The sequence below is a fragment of the Tiliqua scincoides genome, chromosome 10 (assembly GCF_035046505.1).
Source record: "Tiliqua scincoides isolate rTilSci1 chromosome 10, rTilSci1.hap2, whole genome shotgun sequence".
NCBI classification, from domain to species: domain Eukaryota; kingdom Metazoa; phylum Chordata; class Lepidosauria; order Squamata; family Scincidae; genus Tiliqua; species Tiliqua scincoides.
In genome coordinates this window covers 1806474-1831236 of record NC_089830.1, presented here as the reverse complement: position 1 = coordinate 1831236, position 24763 = coordinate 1806474, and the positions used below count along the sequence as shown (strand labels likewise).

At 48.9% G+C, this 24763-nt stretch overlaps 1 protein-coding gene across 1 annotated transcript in view; it reads left to right on the top strand.

Moving 5' to 3' along the window:
* The window catches only part of SMAP2 (small ArfGAP2), a 44575-nt gene extending 21638 nt beyond the window's left edge, over positions 1–22937 (top strand). Inside the window, exons 3-11 of the mRNA XM_066638399.1 lie at positions 4238–4371; positions 6985–7070; positions 8467–8545; positions 10134–10214; positions 11876–11948; positions 13338–13432; positions 15950–16115; positions 17353–17672; positions 21667–22937. Of these exons, the coding sequence (XP_066494496.1) occupies positions 4238–4371; positions 6985–7070; positions 8467–8545; positions 10134–10214; positions 11876–11948; positions 13338–13432; positions 15950–16115; positions 17353–17672; positions 21667–21792 (1160 nt within the window). The 3' untranslated portion in view covers positions 21793–22937. The remainder of the gene's footprint in view (positions 1–4237; positions 4372–6984; positions 7071–8466; positions 8546–10133; positions 10215–11875; positions 11949–13337; positions 13433–15949; positions 16116–17352; positions 17673–21666) is intronic.
* The last annotated feature ends 1826 nt before the right edge of the window (positions 22938–24763 follow it).

The following is a 24763-nucleotide window of genomic DNA, read 5'->3' as shown; positions in this document are numbered from 1 at the left end:
GTTGATGGTGCCGCCGCCACTGCATCAGGGACTTATCTAGATTGCTGCTAATCCTTCCCAACCCTGTGAATACTAAATATAACCGTTGGTTTAGCTCTAACCCTAAATGATTTCTGGTAACTATCACAGCTAAAAATAGAGGGGCATTCCTTGTGTGTTTTGTTCTTGTTTTACTCCTTCAGACCCACAGTTTGTGCAAGGGTTTGTTTGAGGGTTCTGGGCTGGGGGGGCAGCTGCCTCTTGCTTCTCTGAAGCGGAGCTCCAGTTAATGGACTGTACCAAAAGAAAAGTACCATAAGGCAGAAATCCAACAGGTATGGGAGATTTGAATCTGCTGCTGTTGGATTTCTGGCTAGGCCGCAGGTTTCCCCTGTTGGATTTTTATACTGTTAATATGCGTTTGTAGAGCACCTTTAAAGAAAGTGCTTCAGATTATCTAGTTGCAAGACCTTGGTCAGCACTGCAAGTTAAGTTTGTGTTATCCCCATTGGGGATAGCAATTCACAATTGGGTGATCTGAGGCAGAGATTCAAACTGGGACTTCCTGGTTTGACTTCCTGGTTTGTTGCTCATCTCTTAACTACAGCAAGTTTCAGCAACCTGTTTTTAGCAGCGGCTTGTAGCTCAGGGTTAAAATGTGTTGTGTGTGTGCTGGTTGACCTGGCAAAGAATCTGGTTGACCCTCAAGCAGTGTTGCTAGTTGACCTGGCAAAGAAGCCTCAGTGCTATGAGACTTCCTTGGATGAGCTAAGCATCCGGTGCTTGCAGCTTTCAAAGCAGTATTGGAAATAGGTGCACCGGCAGAGAACTGGCTGTACATGTTCCTGACAGAGCTTTAATAACTGGTGGATAGGGAGAGTGAGGTGGAGGAAGTGTTGCTCCGTGTAGCCTCCCTGAAGCCTTGGGGGCAGTGGCATTGCTAGTGGGGTGTGGGCCTCACCGAGTGACGCGCGTGGGGAGGGGGGGTTACACCACTACTGGCCAAAATTCTTAAAATCTTGGTATTTTCAAATAATGCCATGTTACATATCATTTGTTGTGTAATTTCATGCAGAATGCAATGAAGCAGAATTGAAATATCTCTATTCTATCCAAAGTTATAGCAAAAAACTAGCGTGGGCAGGGTGAAGGTGCATCACCATGTCCACCGCCCAGGATGTTGTCCCGTCCACTGCATGGGAGGAGATCCATCATGGGGGTGACACGCTGGCCTCCCACACCAGGTGGAACAAACCCTAGTGATGCCACTGCCTGTGGGTTAACCTGGATAAAGGTGAATGGGGAAAATCAGGGGTGGTCATGGGGAGGCTGTGCCTTTCCTTGCCAGGATCCCTGCCTGCTCCTTCCTGCCATGTCCTTGGCAGCAGGGAAGAAGAAACCCCAAAAGGGGCTTGATTCTTTGAAAAGCTGGCACAGAATTGGGCAGACGTGGAGAAAGCGTTGGGAGTGCCATTGAAGTTATCCAGCATCCATGCCTCAGTGATCCTACTCTTTGCTCACTGCAGCTTTGTTCACCTCAGGAGAGAGGTGAAAAGCGGTGTGCCCCAAGGATCTGTCCTGGGACCGGTGCTCTTCAACCTCTTCATAAATGACCTGGAGACAGGGGTGAGCAGTGAGGTGGCAAAGTTTGCAGACAACACCAAACTTTTCCGAGTGGTGAAGACCAGAAGTGATTGTGAGGAGCTCCAGAAGGATCTCTCCAGACTGGCAGAATGGGCAGCAAAATGGCAGGTGCGCTTCAATGTCAGTAAGTGTAAAGTCATGCACATTGGGGCAAAAAATCAAAACTTTAGATATAGGCTGATGGGTTCTGAGCTGTCTGTGACAGATCGGGAGAGAGATCTGGGGATGGTGGTGGACAGGTCGATGAAAGTGTCGACCCAATGTGCGGCGGCAGTGAAGAAGGCCAATTCTATGCTTAGGATCCTTAGGAAGGGTATTGAGAACAAAACGGCTAGTATTATAATGCCGTTGTACAAATCTATGGTAAGGCCACACCTGGAGTATTGTGTCCAGTTCTGTTCGCCGCATCTCAAAAAAGACATAGTGGAAATGGAAAAGGTGCAAAAGAGAGCGACTCAGATGATTATGGGGCTGGGGCACCTTCCTTATGAGGAAAGGCTACGGCGTTTGGGCCTCTTCAGCCTAGAAAAGAGGCGCCTGAGGGGGGACATGATTGAGACATACAAAATTATGCAGGGGATGGACAGAGTGGATAGGGAGATGCTCTTTACACTCTCACATAACACCAGAACCAGGGGACATCCACTAAAATTGAGTGTTGGGAGGGTTAGAACAGACAAAAGAAAATATTTCTTTACTCAGCGTGTGGTTGGTCTATGGAACTCATTGCCACAGGATGTGGTGATGGCATCTGGCCTGGATGCCTTTAAAAGGGGATTGGACAAGTTTCTGGAGGAAAAATCCATTACGGGGTACAAGCCATGATGTGTGTGTGCAACCTCCTGATTTTAGAAATGGGCTATGTCAGAATGCCAGATGCAAGGGAGGGCACCAGGATGAGGTCTCGTGTTACCTGGTGTGCTCCTTGGGGCATTTAGTGGGCCGCTGTGAGATACAGGAAGCTGGACTAGATGGGCCTATGGCCTGATCCAGTGGGGCTGTTCTTATGTTCTTATGTTCATGCTACTGTAGTGATTTGGGTTGGATGCTGTGTTGGCAAATCTGTGTGTCTTCAGATGTGACTGGAGCGACTGGAACGCAGTGTGTGTGTGTGTTGCAACCTGCAGGCAGCACATGTGCAATGGACCTGGTAAACATTGGAGAGGCCTGGAGGAGTGAGTGCAGCTTCTGGGCCTGGCTGTCGGGAAGGGATTTTCTCCCACTCCAAGGCCAGACCAGCTCATGACCTTCAGGCCTGCCTGAGCCTCTTCTGCAACTTCAGGCACCTTTTGGCAGGGCACAGCTTGGACAGCATCCTTTGTCCTGCTCTGACTTGCTAATCTCACGAGTGGATAGGCTGGCCTGCAGTTGCAGGGCTGGGTCTGATGACCTGCAACACTGGGCCTTTGGCTCTGCGGAGAAGCAGTGTAGGTGAGAAGCTGTTCTGTCTCTCACCGTGGGCTCCATTCAAAGCAGCTGATCGTTCCGCTTCAAGGACATGGGGACAAAGGCGAACACCACCTGGCGGCCCTGTGCAGCAATTTCTTTTTTGCTCTGCAGTGCTGGCTTGCGTGGGGGAAAATCGTGGTTGGCTTGACAATGAAAGAACCAAATTCTTTCTTCGCCCACCCCTGAAACCCTTGTGCTGAGCAGGAATTCTCCTTCTGAATCTCTGACAGAAATCCAGTGTGCTCCCCCTCACAGCTTAGAAGAGTTTTTCAGAGTGTTGATTTTGTGCAAATGTAACTTTTTTTTCTAGGTCCACTGTCCTAATTGATTCTGTATCTCAAACAGGGAAAATAATGGCTGGGTGGTTGGGGGGGATCTCTGTGTGCTAGAAGCTGCTATCAGCGTCCTGGCCCAATGCAAGGTTGGGCAAATAATAATTTGGCATTCCCAGGCACCAGCAAGGCTGTTCTCTGTGCTAAAGGGACGTTGTTGGGGGTGAATGAGCAGGCCTGTAAAGTGCTTTGTGAAACGAACATGCTATTGGCTTGAAACTGGAAGCCTCTAGTAGGCAGAAGAGCCTTTCATCCATGTTGGTCCAGCCCTCCTGTATGCTGGTGCTAAATAAGGCCTAAATAAATGCACAGAATGAGGTGGTGGAAAAGAAACCATGTCAGACTGGCAGGGCAGTGACAAATTTCCTGACGGGGGGGGGGGGGTGGAGCACCATTTTAAAATCTTCCCTGATGTTAACACATCCTTGCATGTAGCAGACCATCACAGCAGGCAAAGAGCCAAGTAGAGCATTTCTCAGTGCTAGCTCTCTGTTTGCAGAGTTTTCTGCAGGGAGTGGAATCTGTTTTATGGACCCATCGCTTTCAAAGAGCAAGTAAGTGTCGCTTCCTGCCTGCACCCCTGTTCCCACCCACCCACTGTCCAGTTTTCTGCCTGTATCAGGAAGCATGGGTGTAGACCACTCTTCCCCAAGCCCCTGCTGTCCAGCATGTTGTGATCTTTTAGTTCCTGGATGAGTGTTGAAATCCCAGTCTGCATCGTAGATGGACACTCTCTCCATCCCTGCCCAGCTTGCGGCAGCCAGAGGTCACTTGGGACAGGTACCCCGATGCTCAAACTCACGTCCATCACTGCTTCTTTTGTCCTCTTGCAGGGCCGAGATGGGCCTCCTGGAATATTGGTGTCTTCATCTGCATCCGCTGTGCCGGAATCCACAGGAACCTGGGTGTCCACATATCCCGAGTAAAATCTGTCAATCTGGACCAGTGGACGCAAGAACAAATTCAGGTGGGTGGTAACAGAGGTGGGATTTGCAGCTCAGACAGAAAACCCCCTCTCTTGTAGGTTTGTTTCAGGGGTGTCTTTCAGAGTAACTTTCTCCAGCATCTCCCCCGCAGGACAGAAACTTAGATCTAGCTTCCTTGGATAAAAGAAGGTACCATACCTGGGTTGTTCAGGCCTGGCCATGGTGACCCATGCCCTAGTGACACCTAGATTAGATTACTGCAATGTGCTTTACATTCGGCTGCCTTTGAAGATGGTTCAAAACCCCTTTTTTACTTAGGCAGTGATGGTACTAACCTAGAAGTGCCATCATCACTACTGGGCTGCCACTCCCCTTAAGAGGGAATATGGTGTTCCTGCTGTCCTGGGGAGTAGCGACCCCTAAGTTGGGAAACAGTCTCATGGAAAGTAGGCAATGCTTTCTTTATGAAATGGGGCCTGGCTTCCTTAAATGTGATACTAGTGCGCAAATTCCACGATCAGTAAAGTGGTGAGTCCTGAATCAAGCCATTCGTATTGCTCCCTGAGATACAGCGTTGCTCCAATTTCATTGCACAAACTGGCTAATCAAATTCTTAAGTGGGTTTTAAGGGACTCCACTCTGGGAAGGCTTACCAGGAACTCCTCCTTGCTCACGAGGCTTATCGGCTGCTTTCCTGGGGTGTTCTCTGTTGCTTGACTTCTATAAAGGCTGAAAGGGAATAACCGTGTTAAAAGGATTGTGAAGTCCCAGAAATAAGAGCCAGTGCCATGGAAAATAAGCTTGTAGCAGGCAGTCCTTAGAACACACAGGGCAGATATTTTGAGCGTGATGCAGGCCCTTCAGAATAAGTAAGACTCTCTTTGTCAGGTAAGAGGAATTAAAATAAATCTGTCATAAATATAAAAGTAAATCATGCTATCTGTTTTGAGAGTACTGCGGGATGCTGCTCTTTCTAGCAGCTATAGATACGGCCATTTTCTGCTGATCTGTCAGACTGAGGACCTGATTTAACTGCAAAGTCACTGTTTCTGTTGACTGTGCAGATCGGTGTCCCAAGCACCTTTCTGGAATGGCTTTGGCAGGCTTTGAGGTACAAAACACTTCCCTCTTTCCTCCTCCTCTGTGCAGTGCGGGTCCTTTGATGCTGTTGCAGCCTGGGTGCCAGTTCAGTCATGCTCTGAGACTGGTCACACCAAAGTGAAATGGCATGAGTACTTTCAAATGGGCTATTGGAACACCCCAATGTAATACCACTGCTGAAGCAGGTGGGGCCTGGATGGAAGACCCCTGAGGAGTCCCGTGTAAGCTGCTCTGGGTTTCTTTAAGAGCAAGACGTAACTGTTGTAAATGCATCTTACCACCTGAAATACCCCAGTTCTTCCCCTCCTTCAGTGGCGTAGCTAGAGGGGGTGCAAGGCATTGTTTTGCAGATGGCTGAATGCACTGTGCAAGCATCCCCTCCCCTTCGGAGCTACTCCAGGCAGTGGGAACAAAATGGAGGCGAACACTGTGTTTTTGCTGATGAAAGCACGGTCCAGAGGGCAGGTTTACGCGTTACGAAATGCAAATGCCCAGCAACCCAGAAGCTTGACTGAACTTGGGTGGCGTTACATGACCCACCTCCAGTCAGGTCATGACCCAGAGTTTGGGAACCACTGGCCTAAATCCCAAGCCTGCAGTATTGTGTGTGTTGTTTTTTTTTTTTTTTTCCTGCAAAGCAGGGAGGGGACAGGGGTTCTGGGGCACTCCTGTGCAGGTCAATAGCACTGACTCTATTTCACTTCCATGGTTGGAACAAAACCCTGAAAAGTATTGGGAGCAGAGGTTTCCTGCATTGTAAGGTGCTGCATGGTTACACTTGCTGCTCCAAAACTGGCATTAAAAGAACTGGGGGCGCTGACAGTGCTTAATCTCTAGAAAAAGTGCTTAAATGTGTCTCTGAGTGTCCCCTCCCTGCCTCTGGATACATATCATGTTCAGCATATGGAAGGCAGCAATGTGCCTGCCAGGTTGTGAGTGTGGGAACAGTTGTCAGAATTCTCAACACAGGCATGAAAAATGAGAGGGTGCTGTGGACAAAGGAGTCAGCAGCCTCGGGCCCTGTCCGCATATCAGTGGCCTTACCTTTTCGTTTATCTTATTTCTCCTTTAAAGACTACTGTTGTTCCTTAGCCCAGCGATTCCCAAGCTTTTTCCACTGGTGGCCACGGGGCCACTGCTTGCGGCTCCCCATTTGGGCTACAGTCCTATACATTGTACAGGGAGGCAGGTTTTTCATGAGGATTACACAACTCCCCGGGGAGCCACAGCTCACATTTTGGGAACTGCTGCCTTCACCCCTAAAGAAGAGAAAAGACAAGCAGAAATAAAGGGGACTTGCCCACCTCCTTCCGCTTTCCCCAGGGAAGGTTCTGGATTCCTGAGCAGTCTGTGTCCAGCTTGCTCAGGGCTCCTTCTCAATAAGTATGGTCTGGTTCATAATGGTGAAGGTGATGCACTCTCTACCTGCTCAAGGAGACAATCCTCTTGCTCGCCTTACTGCATTCCATGGTTGAATCCTGGTGCCGAGAACTTATGCTATAGCCCTTGGACAAAATCAAACCTTGCTGGTGTCTTGCTTCTTTCTGTTGCAGTGCATGCAGGAGATGGGGAATGGGAAAGCAAATCGCCTCTATGAAGCGTATCTTCCGGAGAACTTCAGGCGACCTCAGACGGACCAGCATCCTTTATCTGGGAGGAGATGGTGGCGGCTTTTCCTATTGATACTGAGCCTCTGCTGGGAGGGAGGGCCACCTGCCAATCTCTCGTGGTGAACGCTCTCACCGAGGGGTCAGAATGGAGCACCAGAAAGCTCTCCCGCATAGCCTTTTTTCAGAATCTTTTATTGGGGTTTGCATTCAGTGATATTTTCCTATTGTTCAGCACCTCTTGAGAAATGAGGTCATAGCAGAGCTCTGGTTACTGGCCAGATTTAAGCAGGTAGGAGCGTAATGATAATAATAATAATAATAATAATAATAATAATAATAATAATAATAATAATAATAAAACTTTATTTCTATCCCGCCCTTCTCCCCAAAGGGACCCAGGAGCGTACCAGGGTACATGGGGGAGGGTTCTTCTGTTGGAACCAGAGCTCTTCAGTATCTTCACCAGTGGAGCAGGTGCCTGAACTTTAGAGGTGGCCGCAACCATGCCTCACTTCTGCCTGTTCTGAAATCTGGTGCGCATTGCCTTGGGCGCATGTCCCATTGACTTCATTGGAATTGACTTTTGAGTCGACCTTTATAGCAGCAGTCTCCAAACCGCCCAAGTTCTACCAGAACAATCATTTCTGGTGTGGCAGTGGCGTAGCCTGACCGTTCCACCCCACAGCCGCCACCTTTGTGCCAGAGCATTGCAGAGATCCACTTCTGCATATCGCCCCAGAAGGCTCTGCGTCCTGATTTCCTGGGCACGAGGGTCTGGCGTAAAGAAAGGTGGCTGCAGAGTGGAATGGTAAGTGTTCACCACTGCCCCCCCCCACGCCCACAGTGATTATTCTGGTGCACCGGATCTGGCCTGCAGGCTGAAGTTTGAAGGCACCTGCCCTATAGGATCAGGCTCTTAATGGGTTGTTTATAGGTGTATGCCCATGTAGTATATTTTGCATCATGTGTCTATCTCTGCATGCTCATGTGTTGATATCTTTCCTTAAACGTGTGTGACACTCCTAGATCTGAAAAGATGGGCCTGAGTGTGGTATAGTGTGAGGTCTACATTCTTCCCCCCCCTTTTTTTTTTTATTTGGAGCCCTTGAAGCAAGCCTATGTCAGGCACTGGAATTGGGGGGGGGGGTCTGCATGTGAGCTGTAGCACATGCTAGAATGTTGTGTTCTCCTTCTTGGGACACAGCATGTCAGGTTAATACAGCTCTAAATCCTTTGATGGATATCTTCGCCTTCCCTTGTCCAAACAGCAGCTATACCCCTAACAAGAATAAGAAAGAAAGAAAAATCAAGTTATGACCAATGAAGTGAGGATTTCTTCAGGTTTGGTTGTGGGTTCTTGCCTGACAGTGTGATGGTGAGCCAACACCCTTGACTTGTTCATCCTTAACCCCAGTTTCCGTGCAGAGCGGTAGAGGGCTTTATCAGAGACAAATACGAGAAGAAAAAGTACATGGACCGAAGTCTTGACATCAACGTGTTACGGGTTGGTATGAGATGCCTTACAGTGTGTTTGACTTGCAGTTGGCATCCTTCAGTCTTGGAAGACCACGGTATCGCGCTCTGAATGGTGGTTCTGGAACAGTGTCCTCTCTAGTGCGCGAAGCCTGGGTAACGTAGATATGGAGGATAGACTGTTTCCCATGCAGCAAATCCCCCCTCTCCACGTCGCTGAAATGGTCCAACGGAAAGGCAGAGGCCAATACGGTTGGTTCCAGCGGCGTCGCAGGAGTTGCCAGGACATGACTGTGTTCAGCCATGAACTGCCTCAGGGACTCCGGCTCCGGATTTTGCCTCGAGGTTGACTCCTGAAGCCTCTTCCATAACTGGATGTAGCCACAAGGCAGTGGAGGTTTGGGATCAGAGTTTTCCTTCTCTCAGATGAGCTGCCCTCCCAGGCTGAGGAGTCCCATCTACCCGGTGGCTGTTTAGTCGCCTCTTGCAACAAGTACAGCCAAACTGAGGGCCTATTCTTATCCCCAGCCCCCAGGGGAACTTATTGTTTGACTTATGCTGTTGGATTTATGGTACTGCCTTAACCAAAGCGGGATTGTTGATCAGTTCTGCCCTTTCCCTGTCCTCCTAGGTCAGCAATTTTAGCATCTCATCGCTCACTAACCTTTATGATCTTCTCTATGGTCTTTGCCTTTTGTGAAGTTGCTTCTGGGAGACTCTTCTGGGTACTGTGGCTGTTTCTAGGGCAGCTGTCAGTAGTGATGAATTTTGTCCCTCTTCTTCTGCTGGCTGCTTTGAGCCAACAGGAAGAGAGACAGACATATTGTTACTGCAGGTGGTTTTCTTAGAAACAGAGCTGCAGAACCCTGACAAATTTTTTCAGCAATTTTCATCCACTGTGTCCAATCCCCCACAGCACACCTGCGGAGCTCTTGCAGTGGTTGAAAATCATTGTCCTGCGTGGTCTGCTTTTTAGCAGGAGATGCCTGGAATTGAATTTGAGATGGTCTGCATGCAGAGCATGTCTTCTCCCACAAACCAGGGGATGCTCCCCTCCTGAATCTACAATGCCATATAGTCTGTTGGGCGTTCACCAGTTTAGAAGAGCCAAGCCGCTAGAGGTTTTTGCTGGAGAGTTGCTTGCTCTGGTAGAGTCTAATCGCTTCTGCCTGAAGAATAGCAACCCCATTCCTTCAGAAGCCAAAATCCCAGTTGAAGTTATCTGTTTACCGAAGGCTGCCATCTCACCTGGCACACTTGGGCTTTCCTCAGGGAGCCTTAAAACCTGCCCTTTGACCTTTTAAAGTTTTTCTCAGTATCTGGTTCCCTTTAGCTCCAGTTTTACAAACTGGGCAGTGGGCGATGCAAGCTTTTTCTAGAAGCAGCTGAAGGGTTTATACACCCTTCATCTCCCATTATCCCATCTTCCAGTTTTTGAGTCAGTTCAGTAGCTTACAAAAGAGAGCTCAGAAATTCTTGATTTGGGACAAGGGGAGGGCGTGTAAGTTTTTGCACTTATAGGCCACTGAGCACTCTAATGTTTTGCTCAAGATGGCTTGAAATGTTGCACCCAGCTAGTTTCCTTTTCCTCTTATGGCTTGATCTAATTGTGTGCACAGAGAGAGAAGGATGACAAATGGAAGAAGGAGGTGCCCTCGGAGAGGAAACTGGAGCCCATCGTCTTCGAGAAGGTGAAAATGGTACGACAGCCTTTCTCAATGTTGTATGTGGCTTATCTTAAAGTTCTGATTCTTGGGGAGAGGGAGGATCGCACTGGTGGCAGAGAAATTGCAGTTCTCAGCACCCTTCATGTTCAGTAGGGTGACACTGCTAGATATGATGCATGATATAACCCAGAGGCACTAGAAACTTTAAAAAAAAGTGTGCAGTAACATGAACTTCTCAAGGCCTTTGCATGATATGACTGTCCTAACACAGGAGGCAGAACAAAATGCACATTGGGCCAGAATCCTGTGTACACTTGACAGAGAATAAGTTCCACATGAAATTGATGGGACTTTTGAGGGAGTGTTCAAATATTCATGACCAAGCTGAAATCCCCCCCTCTTTTACCACTTCATTGCAAATGGGTGGACACTTTGGCAATGGGGGCTCATACTTATAGCAGTGCCTTTGTTGACAGTTGGCATTTTTGTTTCAGTGAGAACATGGCTATATGGTGGGGTACCATTGTTCCCAGGGGACTTCTAGGAAAGAAAACTGGGGCACCCAGCTGCTGGGAAGACCATCACTGAAACCCTGGTACTGGTGCTGAAAACAAACAAAAAGTTGACCCAGTGTGGTGGCGGTTTGGGCAAGTCTCCCTCCCCACCCCCCAATCATATTGAAAGTTCTCAACTGAAAACATCCAGCTCAGTCTTAATGTGCAGCACTGGGTTTGATGTCGCTTAGCTGAGTGCCTTTATAGGCCCTGTCGAATGCAAGAAAATGTGTAGAGGCATTGCATTATTTGGGGGTGACGGAGAAGATAGCAGTTCCCGGCAGTGCTCTGAGCTTTTGCCAGTAGAGTCAGCCCCTGCGTAGGTGGCTTCCCTTGGTGGTGATGGCAGCAGTGCTTCATGATGGTCTTGCAGGCAGCTGCTCTCACTTTTTTATTCCTACACCGGGCATGCATCCTGGGTGCCCAAGTTGGCTGACCCCTCACACCAGCCCTTATGCAATCTCCCCACCCCCTGCCTGAGTCTAAAATCCTATATAGGCATCTTCTCTTATCCACAGGGGTAGGTTCCTGCTGCTACCACATAGAAAGGAAACCACAGATAGTAGCAAACCCTACAAGAAGCAGTTCACAAATCATCCCTCTCATGCAAATGGCTTTTTCTGATTACATCCAACTTTTCACTGTGCCTCTGCTGCCTGTGAATAGAATGCAGGAGGAGTTCACAGGAAGCAGACTGGAGGGCTCCCCACTTCCTGTGAGCGGTTCCTGTCAGCATTTGCAGGTAGCAGAGACACAGAAGAGAGCTGCAATCAGGTAAAGGTAAGTCATTCGTGTGATGGGGGGAGACTTGTGAACCGCAGATAAGTGAAACTGTGGATTGTGGGACCGTAAATGCCAGTGGGAGGGGCACCTGTAGTCTCAGGAACTTGGTGCTGCATGACTGACCTGTAAGTGAATACTGAGTAAATGTGGGGGAAGGGCAGCTGGACCCAACTATCCCACTCAGTGACCCATATGAATGGAGTGTGCCCCAGAATCCTGCATAAACAGGTTCCTTGTCAGGCAAATTGGAATAGGAAAAAAATTCCTGAGGACCTGAAACTGCTCACTTCATTAATGACTTGAATCTGTGGCCCGGCTCTGCTTTCACTGCTGCCTTTTTTTTTTTTTCAACCTCAGAAGAAAGATGATTCTCAGACCAGGAAAAGCCCTCCTGAGCCTTCAGAGCCAGTCATGGATCTTTTGGGACTTGGTAAGAGTGCATTTTTCTATCCAGAAAGTGCTGGTGCCTGTGTGTTGTCTACAGACTATATCAGGGGTGGCCAACCTGTGGCACACGCGCTACTAATGGCACGTGGACACTTCCTAAATGGCACACACAAAGTCACTTGTTACAACTGTGCCAGCTAACGCAGGGCTCCACTGCCACAAGGACGTGGAACGTCTCCTGGCCCAAAACCCAGAAAGGGAGTGATGAGTCCTCTGTGGGTTGAAGATAACCAAGGAGAGACTTGGCAGATCACATGACCAGCAAAACCACCTGAGCAGGTCTAGAGAGGACCAAAATAAGCTGGAGTGGCACACTCAAGATTCTGTATATAAAAAGTGGCACATGGCATGCTGAGGGTTGGACACCCTGCACTATATGAATATGTGATGCTGCCTTAAACTGAGTTGTGTCCGCTTCTCCAGCAGCTCCATTGGCTGCCCATTCGTTTCTGGGCCCAATTCAAGGTGCTGGTTTTGACCTTTAAAGCCCTATACTGCTCTGGGCCAGGGTATCTTAGAGATCGCCTACTCCCGTACAATCCGACTCGTCCTCTTAGGACATCAGAGAAGGCCTTTTTACAAGTGCCGCCACCTAAGGAGGTACGTGGGGCAGCGGCAAGAAATAGGGCCTTCTCAGTAGTGGCACCAATGCTATGGAATTCCCTTCCCCTTGACTTAAGAATGGCTCCCTCTCTTGAGACTTTTCGGCGAGGCCTGAAGACCCTGCTGTTTAAACAAGCCTTCTGAGTTCTCGGCCTTTTTAACATCTTTTCAACATCTTTTAATATTTTTTACAGGCCTGATTCTTTTATGATGTGCTGCTTTATGCTCTTTTTACCTAACTACTTTTTATCTGACTACTGTTTTTATGATATGTGTTAATGTGTTAATATCCTTTTATCTGTTTTAAATTATGTTTTTAATCTGTTTTAACCTGTTGTAAGCCGCCTTGAGTCCCTTCGGGGAGAAAGGCGGGGTAAAAATAAAGTTATTATTATTATTATAATTGTGTCATCAGTCTGTCTAGCCCAGGACAGTCTGCTGAGACTGGCAGCGGCTTTCCAGGGTCTCCAGCTGAGAGGGGTCTGTTCCTGCTCCTTTTAATTGAGAATTGCCCAGAACAAATTGCTTTGTGCAAAATTGCTGTTCCAGTGAGCACAGTTTAGTTGCCTCAGTGCAGAAATCTGACTGTTAAGAAGAGAGTTGTATGTAAAGGCATAGGTAAGTTCTGGGCCAACTGCAGGTTACTTTGCTGGTTGAATTTGTCGCATGAGTATCAGTTGTTTATCCCTCTGAGCTGGAATATCGGACATGACAGCCTACCTAGGAAACAGTAACCTTGCTCCCCTAAACCCCTTCTCTTCTCCCCCAGATGTCCCTGTTTCAACGACCCTCCCCAACGGCAGATCCAGTAGTTGTTTAGAGAAGGACTTGGACCTCTTCGCTTCGGCGGGCCCTGAAAAGAAGGTGAGCAGAGTGCGGTTATGCTGATGCTCCATGTGCGAAGCATGTTTCTCAGTGGCTTGTGTAGTCTTGTAAGGATGCAAGTAACTCAGCCCCCTCTAGTGTCAGTGGATGGCCCATCAAGCAAGCTCCAGCTTGACTGAATGTTCACAAACTCAGGACTGTAATATAGGAATTCCCCTCCATATCTGTGCCCCCCCCCCACAGGTACAAGAAACCTCACATAAAAGGGAACCCAAACTTAACTGTTTCTCTCTGGTCTCTTCTTGGGGTCCTCTGGAGGCCTCTTCCGGGTTGCGCCAGGCTGGCCACCTCTTCTACAGGCCTCCGCAGGCCTCAGAAGGGTGCACAGAGGTGACTGGAAGTTACTTCTGGTCAAACCGGAAGTTGTATATTCCACCTAGAAATAGCTTTCAGGCACTTTTGTGGGCCGTTTTGAGGAGGAGGCCAGTAGAGTGGGTCACCGGTCCGGCACAACACAGAAGAGGCCTCCAGGGGCTCCCAAGAGATCGGAGCGCTTTTCAAAACAGTTAAGAAGGTTAGTGGATGCATGGTGGGGGGCAGGGAACCAGATCCGCAGATACCGAGGGACACCTGTACTGACAGGGTCTTGCATGTGCGAATGAGTCTGACGAGTGTGGAGTTAATACTTCTGGACTGGACATAAAGAGCAGCTGCAGTTTCCTCAAATCTCACACTGCTTTTCAGTGGAGCCGTTCGACATCTGCAGCTGCAAATCGCCAAGGCGTTGAGGCGTCTCTCAGAGTGCGGCTGAAGGCAATACTGCCAATGAGGTCTTGTTGGGCATGTGGCAGAGCCCCTACTCCCTCCTGGCCTGCCCTTTTGTCTGTGACAGGTCTGCTATGCCCACCATTTGCCCAGTAGGCCACTAGGATGCTTTCTGGGAGATGTTGGAGGAGTAGAGGACAGTCCTCTCCTTTTCCTTCTGGCCTCTTTAAAATTCCTGGCTGTCCTGGTCCCTTTCTCCATTGACTGTACAGTGGTCCCTTGTCACAGGTTCCACACCAGCAGATTTGACCCAGTGCTGGTTCTGGAGGGCCTGCAGAGGACTGCTGGACACAATCAGAAGTGCCTTCTAGTCTTGTCCAGAGATGTTCTGAAGTGCAGGGAGGCTGCATGCACCGTCTTCGCTCCTCAGCAGGCCTCCCTAAGGCACGTTCAGTTTGCTGAGAAACTAGAAGTGCCTCTTAGAGGCCTTCTGAGGCCTCACCACACCTCATAACACTTCCAAATGCGACCAGAACACACTTCCTGTTACATCTGTACATCCTGTGTGGCCCCCCAATGGATCTCAATATCTGTGGGTCTGAAATAGGTGGGAGGTCCAGGAATCAATCCTTCATGCATACCAAGATCCAACCGTAGTTGCAAGACAAACAATTGACTTCATTTCACAATCCAAGGAAAGTGAGGGTTGTATCCTAAGGTTTCCTTTCCTCCTATGTAAGAACTCTACAAGAGGAAGAACCTTAAGATACGACCCTTAAGCTGAAGTGTAACGGCTTGTCTTGGTTTTGTGTGCTGAGGAAAAGATTCAAGACTGCTGATGTAGCCCTGAGAATTTGTGCAGGAAAATTGTGAGTCACCAACGATAATGGAGGAATCTACCCAGATTATTGTTATTGTTGGCAGCCTTCAGTCTCGAAAGACTCTGGTATCGCGCTCTGAGTGGTGGTTCTGGAACAGCGTCTAGTGTGGCTGAAAAGGCCGATTCGGGAGTGACAGTCCCTTCCACACTGGGAGCAAGTGCAGTCTGTCCCTGGTCTGTCTCCCTGGCTGTGGGCCTTCCTTCTTTGCCTCTTTGCCTCAGTCTGTTGGCCAAGTGTCTCTTCAAACTGGGAAAGGCCATGCTGCACAGCCTGCCTCCAAGCGGGCCGCTTAGAGGCCAGGGTTTCCCACCTGTTGAGGTCCACTCCTAAGGCCTTCAGATCCCTCTTGCAGATGTCCTTGTATCGCAGCCGTGGTCTACCTGTAGGGCATTTTCCTTGCACGAGTTCTCCATAGAGGAGATCCTTTGGGATCCGGCCATCATCCATTCTCACGACATGACCGAGCCAACGCAGGCATCTCTGTTTCAGCAGTGCATACATACTAGGGATTCCAGCTCGTTCCAGGACTGTGTTGTTTGGAAATTTGTCCAGAGCTGGCAAAAAAAATGGGAGTGAGGGGTTCCCTTGTCATGCTTGAGAGCTGGTGGAACAAGTTGCTTACATCCATACGCTATGTAATCCCAAGTTCAAATCTCAGCTAAAGTATGAAGTCCTTGGCTGACCCAGCAAGCCAACTCTTTGGTCTCTGCTTGTCTTTCTGTCTGCTGCATGGCATAACTACCTTACGGAGCGGCTGTCTGTTTTCTCAAGTAGTTTTGGGCATAGAATGGTCTGATATGTTGTGTGTACCGTACATCCTGCATTTAAGCCTCAGCACCGCATGAACTGCTCTTTCCTTTACCCACTGACCGCCCTTCAGGGACAAACGTACTGTGTGTTCTCTCACCAGGTCGTGGGCTCGATGCCCACAGCTGGAAGTGCTGGATCCGTTCCTGAAAACCTGAACCTTTTCCCCGAGCCTGGCAGCAAGGCCGAAGAGCCGGGGAAGAAGCAGCTCTCGAAAGACTCCATCCTCTCCTTATACGGATCCCACACCCCACAAATGCACACCCAAGGTGGTTCTGTGTTGATTCTGCAAGCTTTAAAAATATTAAAGCATTTCTTAGATTATTACAGTGTTAGTAGGGAGAAGCCTGGGAAATGTGCACATGATCGGTTGGGGTGACTCTGCCGCTTTCCCCGGCCTCCCCCCCCCTTTCAAGTCTCTGTTGTGCATTCAAAATAATAATAATACAATATTGTTGGCATCCTTCAGTCTCAGAAGACTATGGTGTCACACTCTGAATGGTGGTTCTGGAACAGAGTGTCCTCTCCAGTGCGCGAAGCCTGGGTAAAGTAGGTATGGAGGACACACTGTTTCCCATGCAGCAAATCCCCCCTCTCCACGTCGCTGAAATGGTCCAATGGAAAGGCAGAGGCCAATACGGTTGGTTCCAGCGGCGTCGCAGGAGTTGCCAGAACGTGACTGTGTTCGGCCATGAACTGCCTCAGGGACTCCGGCTCCGGATTTTGCCTCGAGGTTGACTCCTGAAGCCTTTTCCATAACTGGATGTAGCCACAAGGCAGTGGAGGTTTGGGATCAGAGTTTTCCTTCTCTCAGATGAGCTACCTTCCCAGGCTGACGAGTCCCATCTACCCGGTGGCTGTTTAGTCGCCTCTTACGACAGTACAGCCAAACTGAGGGCCTATTCTTATCCCCAGCCCCCAGGGGTAATACAATAATAATACAGGTGTTTCTATACCGCCTTTCTTGGTCCTCAGATTTCTCCTTAGACTTTATTCAAGGTGGTTTAAATAGGCAGGCAATTTTTAAATCCCCGTAGGGATTTTTACAATTTGAAAGAATGTTCTATCTTACAAGAACCACAACATTCAGGTGTTACTTTCTTGATCTGGTTTCACATTCTGGTCTCCATCCTCCTGCGCTCAGAGCAGATGGAATAGCTCGGCTCAGCTTGTCAGCTGCTCCAAGGTCGCACGGTGCCGGTGGCCTCGAACCAGCGACCTTTGGGTGTTATCTTCAGGCAAATGGAGGCTCAACCCTCTAGACCAGACCTCCTGCCCGGAGGTCAGGAGGTCAGGCATTCCTTGGTCAGGCATTCCTTGCTGCCTCCTTTTTATCTGCACACGCTCCTCTTCCCCTATTTCTGGTTTGTGGTCAGAAGCAAGGAATCCCCAGCCCTTTATCTCTCAGCACAAAACTGACTGAAAAAGCACTCACGAAAATTGAAGTTCACTAAAGACGACCCGCCTGCCTCCCTTCGGCACTAACACCCTCTTCGTTTCCTCTAGGAGCTGTATTCCTGGCTCCAGCGCAAATGGGGTACCCTGCAGCGTATCCTGGCTTCCCAGGCATGGCACCACCCAGCGGCATGATGGGCGGCATGATGGCACCTCCGGTTGGGATGATGCCGCAGGCAGGAGCAACAGGCATGGTGGCGCCCGTGGCCATCCCGGCAGGCTACGTGGGTGGCATGCAGACAGCCGTCCTCGGGGTCCCCAACGGGATGGTGGCAGCGCAGCAGGCTGGGTACGTGACCGGCATGGCGCCTGTGCCGCCCCCCGTGTACGGTGTGCAGCCGGCTCAGCAGCTCCAGTGGAACATTGCTCAGGTGAGGGGGGGGGGGTCTGGGTTGCTTTGGGGACAGCGGAGGGTTGCTCGCTTGTGACTGAAGACACTTGCAGTGCATCTGAGAACGGGATGAGCTGGAAAGATCCTGCCTGTTTTTACAGGCAATGGAAAAGTTAGAATGTCAAAAGCCAAAATGCCCCCACCCCAAAGAACTGGAGTTGGTAGTACTAATAATTTAGGGGGGGGGGGAGATAACACAGGCTCCAAGTACCCTGGAGATCAACCTACTGGCTACAGCAACACAGTTTTAGTTGGTTTGTCTAATCACGTTTTATAGCCTGACCTTTCTCCCCAATTTTATCTTCCCAAGAGACCCAAGAAGTTTGTTAGGGTGAGAATAAGGAGTGCAACAGGCCCCAAGAGTGTCATGGCTAAGGGGAGATTGGAGCCTGGGCCTCGCTGATGCTTGCTTAACACTTAACGGCCACAGTGTGATGACTCTGGACATCAGTGGGGGCCCATTTGATTTATATGCATGTCAGGGAAGGGAACTCCTGGGAGAAAGCAGGCTGACCGAGGGGAGAACATAAGAACAGCCCCACTGGATCAGGCCATAGGCCCATCTAGTCCAGCTTCCTGTATCTCACAGCGGCCCACCAAATGCCCCAGGGAGCACGCCTGATAACAAGAGACCTGCAAGGCCTCCTGGGAATTGTAGTTTAAGAACATAAGAAGAGCCCCACTGGATCAGGCCATAGGCCCATCTAGTCCAGCTTCCTGTATCTCACAGCGGCCCACCAACTGCCCCAGGGAGCACACCAGATAACAAGAGACCTGCAAGGCTTCCTGGGAATTGTAGTTAAGGACATAAGAACAGGCCCACTGGATCAGGCCATAGGCCCATCTAGTCCAGCTTCCTGTATCTCACAGCGGCCCACCAAATGCCCCAGGGAGCACACCAGATAACAAGAGACCTGCAGGGCTTCCTGGGAATTGTAGTTAAGAACATAAGAACAGGCCCACTGGATCAGGCCATGGGCCCATCGTCCAGCTTCCTGTATCGCACAGCGTCCCACCAAATGCCCCAGGGAGCACACCGCATAACAAGAGACCTCATCCTGGTGCCCTCCCTTGCATCTGGCCTTCTGACATAGCCCGTTTCTAAAATCAGGAGGTTGCACATCATGGCTTGTAACCCGTGATGGATTTTTCGTCCAGTCCGCTTTTAAAGTAGTGCCCAGATGTTGCCACACACACTGCTTCCCGCTTTCCCAGACCAGCAGCCACGTGGGGAAAACACCTTGGTAGGCTGTATCTGTTGCCACCATCCAAGGCTACAGGGACCCATCACAGGAAGGCCGCCTTAGAAAAAATTCCTCTCCAAGAGAGCACTGAACCCCAGGAGTTCTTATTAAAACCAGTCCCACGGCAGCATCTGCGGGGCAAAGAAACATAGCAATCCACTGAATTACCCATGAGCGTGGACCTGACCATGGACTTTAAACTAGTGAGATTCAAGTCTAAACAACATGGGAAATGGAAGGTGGACAGTAAAAGTACAAGCCTGAGCTTGACTTGGGGAGCATAAAGAGAGATTTTCAGCAGAAGGGTTTTAGTTTCGCCTTTAATTTTAGCCATGAATGCCCAGCAGATGGAGCTGGGACACTTCTCAAACTTTAAACTAGAGACACTTGTAGTGGCCAAGGATGACGCAGAAACCAGACCTTGTTGCATTCCTAGCTAGAGGGTGCCTACATAGCAAGGCATCCCCAGTCATTTCACTCGCAGCCGAGCGAGTGGGTGCCCCTCTCTGAGCTCCCAGCAAATGGGTCACTCGGACAGCTGGTGAAGAACAGCGCCCCCCCTTTTCAGTGGACTTGGAAATGCATAACTTGGCTGCAACCATTTCCTCAGGGTACCTAATGAGAGGAGTGGAACCCACTTGATCACTCCCTGTCTTTCCCCCTTGAGCCAAGATGAACAGATTTGCTAAGTAGAAATAAGTTGCTGCCCTCGGTGGAAGACGGACCCTGAATCCATAGCCACCATTCTGGGAATGGTGTTTTTTCAAATAAATAAGGGCCAGAGGCTGCCTTCAAGAGGATACCTGGGTACATTTTACTGGACAGTGGGAGCTGTTCTTTTCAGCTGAGCTTCACAGGGCTTCTGGGGGTTAACAGTATCCAAAAGTATTATTAACAGTTATTAACAGTATTTATATACCGCTTTTCAACTAAAAGTTCACAAAGCGGTTTACAGAGAAAAATCAAATAACCAAATGGCTCCCTGTCCCAAAAGGGCTCACAATCTAAAAAGTACAGAAGAATAGACCCCCAAAAAGGGGGGGGATTCATTGTTAAGGAGCCATTGGGGAACAGTGATCATGCTGTGATCTGTTTCGACATGCACGTCCGGGGAAGAATACTCGCCAATCTCTCACAAAAACCCTTGACTTCCAACGAGCAGACTTCCCTCAAATGAGGAGGCTGGTTAGAAGGAGGTTGAAAGGGAGGGTAAAAAGAGTCCAATCTCTCCAGAGTGCATGGAGGCTGCTTAAAACAACAGTAATAGAGGCCCAGCAGAGGTGTATACCGCAAAGAAAGAAGGGTTCCACTAAATCCAGGAGGGTGCCCGCATGGCTAACCAGCCAAGTTAGAGAGGCTGTGAAGGGCAAGGAAGCTTCCTTCCGTAAATGGAAGTCTTGCCCGAATGAGGAGAATAAAAAGGAACATAAACTGTGGCAAAAGAAATGTAAGAAGGTGATACGGGAGGCCAAGAGAGACTAAGAAGAACGCATGGCCAGCAACATTAAGGGGAATAATAAAAGCTTCTTCAAATACGTTAGAAGCAGGAAACCCACCAGAGAAGCGGTTTTGCACCCAGAGAAGGTGCAAAAGAGAGCCACGAAGATGATTGCTGGGCTGGGGTACCTTCCTTATGAGGAAAGTCTACGGCATTTGGGCCTCTTCAGCCTAGAAAAGAGACGCCTGAGGGGGGACATGATTGAGGCATACAAAATTATGCAGGGGATGGACAGAGTGGATAGGGAGTTGCTCTTTACACTCTCACATAACACCAGAACCAGGGGACATCCACTAAAATTGAGTGTTGGGAGAGTTAGAACAGGCAAAAGAAAATATTTCTTTACTCAGCGTGTGGTTGGTCTGTGGCACTCCTGTGGCAGGATATGGTGACAGCATCTGGCCTGGATGCCTTTAAAAGGGGATTGGACAAGTTTCTGGAGGAAAAATCCATTATGGGTTATAAGCCATGATGTGACCTCCTGATTTTAGAAATGGACTATGTCAGAATGCCAGTGCAAGGGAGGGCACCAGGATGCAGGTCTCTTGTTATCTGGTGTGCTCCCTGGGAAATTTGGTGGGGCCGCTGTGAGATACAGGAAGCTGGACTAGATGGGCCTATGGCCTGATCCAGTGGGGCTGTTCTTATGTTCTTAACTACAATTCCCAGGAAGCCTTGCAGGTCTCTTGTTGTCTGGTGTGCTCCCTGGGGCGTTTGGTGGGCCACTGTGAGATACAGGAAGCTGGACTAGATGGGCCTATGGCCTGATCCAGTGGGGCTGTTCTTATGTTCATTGCAGCGCAGATTAATTTTTTTTTAAGTGAAGTGACTAAGCAGTTGCAAGGCTAAACAATAAACTAAAAATCTTCCTGTTCAGTAGAATGTACCAATTTAACCCCACCACCTGCCCTACTCAAAAGCTAGTCTAGGTCAAGGTCTTCCTGTGCTTTCCTGAGTTCTGAAATGACTCTTTTTCCGAAGAACTTTGTATTGCCTGCTGATATCTGAACCCCACAGTTATCACTAGTAGTCATTGATTAGACCCAACTAGACATGCACCCCTAAAGTGTCATGAAGGTCTGAAGATGACTAGAATTTGCTTCACGGGGTGTGTGTGTGTGTGTGTGTGTGTGTGTGTGTGTGTGTGTGTGTGTGTGTGTGTGTGTGTGTGTGTGTGTGTGTGTGCGCGCGCGCGCGCGCGCTGACTCGCTCCTTTCCTTCTCCTTCATCAGATGACCCAGCAGATGGCCGGGATGAACTTCTATGGCACAAATGGGATGATGGGATATGGACAGTCAATGGGCCGAGGTGGAACCCAGGGAACCAACCAAACTCTCAGTTCCCAAGTGTGGAAATAATGCACCTGGACTCAGGCCACTTCTCTCTCTCTCTCTCTCTCTCTCTGGTTTTTTTCTTTCTGTATTAAATTGCTCCCTGCCATTACTTTGAGATTTTTCTTTCCTTCCTGGTGGTTACAGCCGGACCTTCTCTCTGCGTAACAGACACTTGCTGTGCCGTTTTTCCCATCTTGCATCAAAGATACTGATGGAGCAGGGTTGTCTGCTACCAGGACTGTCTCAAACACCTGCACTCTCCTTTGGGGAGAAGCATTGGGTGGGAAGTGGCCTATCTGTTACGGGTTGGCCCAAACGTTAAAGGAGATGTGCTCTGGGCCTTTGAAAAGGGTATCCTTGATGGCTGAGATGAATCTGCCTTGACATGTTTGCCCGTATCTCTGCCTGATAGGCCCTGTTTGTTCTTAGGTGGGAATTGGACAGAATGTGTTTGAGCAATGAAAACTCCCCTCTAAAGATGGGCAGCTGAGCTGGGTTTAAACGTTTGGTTGTGAATTTGATTCCTTTCCCCTCATCTGCTCTCCTTTTTACTAACACATTCCATTATCTTTTCTGTGGAGTTCCCCAGATCTAATTCTGCCTTCCATGAGCTTGAAATGGTTCTTTCCTTGGAGCTGGTGGGATTTCCACAGGTCCATTAGCACAAATGATCCTTTTCTGGAATTGTCTGAAAAGGGGGGGTGGGAGAAGGGGATAAGTTACACTTCTGAAAAGCTGCTGCTGCTGCTTCCGTCTAACCTGTGGTGTTAACATATATTGAAACAAATCCTCCTCCTCCTCCATTTTCCACCCCCTCCCATCCCGACCCCATTCTTTTTTCTTTCCAATGTTAATGACCTCATTGACCAAGGGTGAAGTCTGGCAAGCTCCCCTTGAACTTCCTGTTTGCACTTTTTTTGTTCCGGGTACACAGTTCCCCCCCCCAAGTCCACATGCACTTGCCAGCATGACGGTTTAGTGGCTGAGTATCAACCAAGGGATTGGGGCCATCAAACTCTCCTTTCCCCTTATCCTCTTCGCTAGGGGAAAAGTCTACGACCCACATCTTTGGATGACTGTGTCGGCATAAGTGGAAGCTGAGCGTCTTCTGTCTATTTTACTTTACCTTGTGTATATGTAAATTCCTTAATAAAAATATTGCAATGAAACATTGCTCTGTTTCTTGATGTTTATCATTGTGCCAGAATGCCTGTTCGTCCCCACTTGATGAGGTATTTATGCTGAGTGGATTTAACTTGTCTTGATGTGGGGACTACACAGAGTGTCAGTATGTATCTTTCTGCCTATTGGGCAGAAGTCATGGAGCTTGTGGCTGTTAGAGAACTGTTCTCCCTTGAGGCTAAGTTGGAGAAGCAGGGAGACACCGGCCAAACATTTGGGGATGTGATAGAGCAGCAATTTTCAACCAGTGTGCCGCGAATGCTTTGCAGGTGTGCCATGGGAATTTGGGGGAGGGCCATTGGGGAATGTTAGCCCCCCACCAGCAGCTTGGTGTGCCTTGTCAATTTTAGCATCTTTTCAGTGTGCCCTGAGATTAAAAAAAAAAGTTTGACAATCACAGTGATAGAGACTGAGATCTCTGTTCATGCTAACAGAATACACATTTTATTGCTTGGGTAATAAAATTCCTCAGCATGGGATATACCAGTTTAATCCAAACATAAACTGGCAATATGGCAAGGCCCAAAGGAATTTGAAGCTCAGATTATATATTTGAATGCATCAGAAACAGGAAACTAGTCAGAGATGTGGTTGTACCATCAGCCAGCAAAAGGTGAGAGATTATTGAGAGAAAATAAGGAGGCTGCAGAGAAACTGAATGATTGTGGTGAGAAGCAGGATTCAAGGTGAATATGAAAAGATTGAGTACTGTTGAGGGTGAATCGGCATGGTTTCTGCGAAGACAAACCCTGCTTCATCAACCTTCTAGAGACAGGATTATTCATATTGATCAGGGGTGTCCAAAACTTTTTGGCAGGTGGGTTACATCTCTCTCTGCCACTGTGCCAGGGAAAAAGAAAATTAATTTACACCTCAAATTTGAATAAATTTACATAAATGAATATATTAGAGATGGAACTATGACTGAATGAAGGTCCTGCAATAGCTCAAGGTCTATAAAAGGCCTTGCACAAAGCAAGGCCGGCCTTTTCTTCGCTGCCACTGCTGCATCACAGACATGAAACAGCAAGCAGTGGAGGGAGCCCTTGTCCCACAGCTCATGAAAGAAGTCGAACAGTCCCCCTCATGCTGAGAGCAGGCCAGCACGGGCTCCAGCAAATCTCTGGAGGGCCAGATGCTCATTGGAGACTGGGCTCCCCGTGGGCCAGATTGGGAGTCCCCAAGGGCCGCAAGTGGCCCCCGGGCCGGGGCTTGGGCACCCCTGATATAGATGGTATTAGTTTGGGATTGTCAGATTAGTTGATAGAAGTGGTCTGGAAGATGATAAAACTCCTGAAAGCTTTTGGCAGAGCCCATCACCAGATGCTCCCACATAAACCTAGGAGTCCTAGAGAAACAAGGTCTTTTGTGGGAGAGCAAGGCTGGTGTCACAGGTGGGGCCTCATTGGATATGCATTTATGGGAAAAGAATACATTAACAAGAATCTCCTTAAATTAATACAGTACGTCTTGACTGAGTTTAAAGCTTTAAATGAGTTTATCTTGTTATGTACAACACAGGTCGGTCCTCTTTATCCATGGGTTCAGGACCCATGGATTTGACCCAGCATGGTCAGGAGGGCCTTGGCTCCTCAGTCTTCCAGTTGCATTGGGAGGGAGGCCATCTGAGACACGTGGCCATGTGTGACCTCCTCATGCCTCAGAAGGCCTGCCAGAGCCTTCTGAGACACACTTCTGTTTTTTGTTTTGTTTTTTTTGCTAAACCAGAAATAAATCTCAGAAGGCTTGCCTGAGCCTTCTGAGATGTGGGGAGATCGCACATGACCTCCTCGTGCCTCAGAAGGTCTCCCTC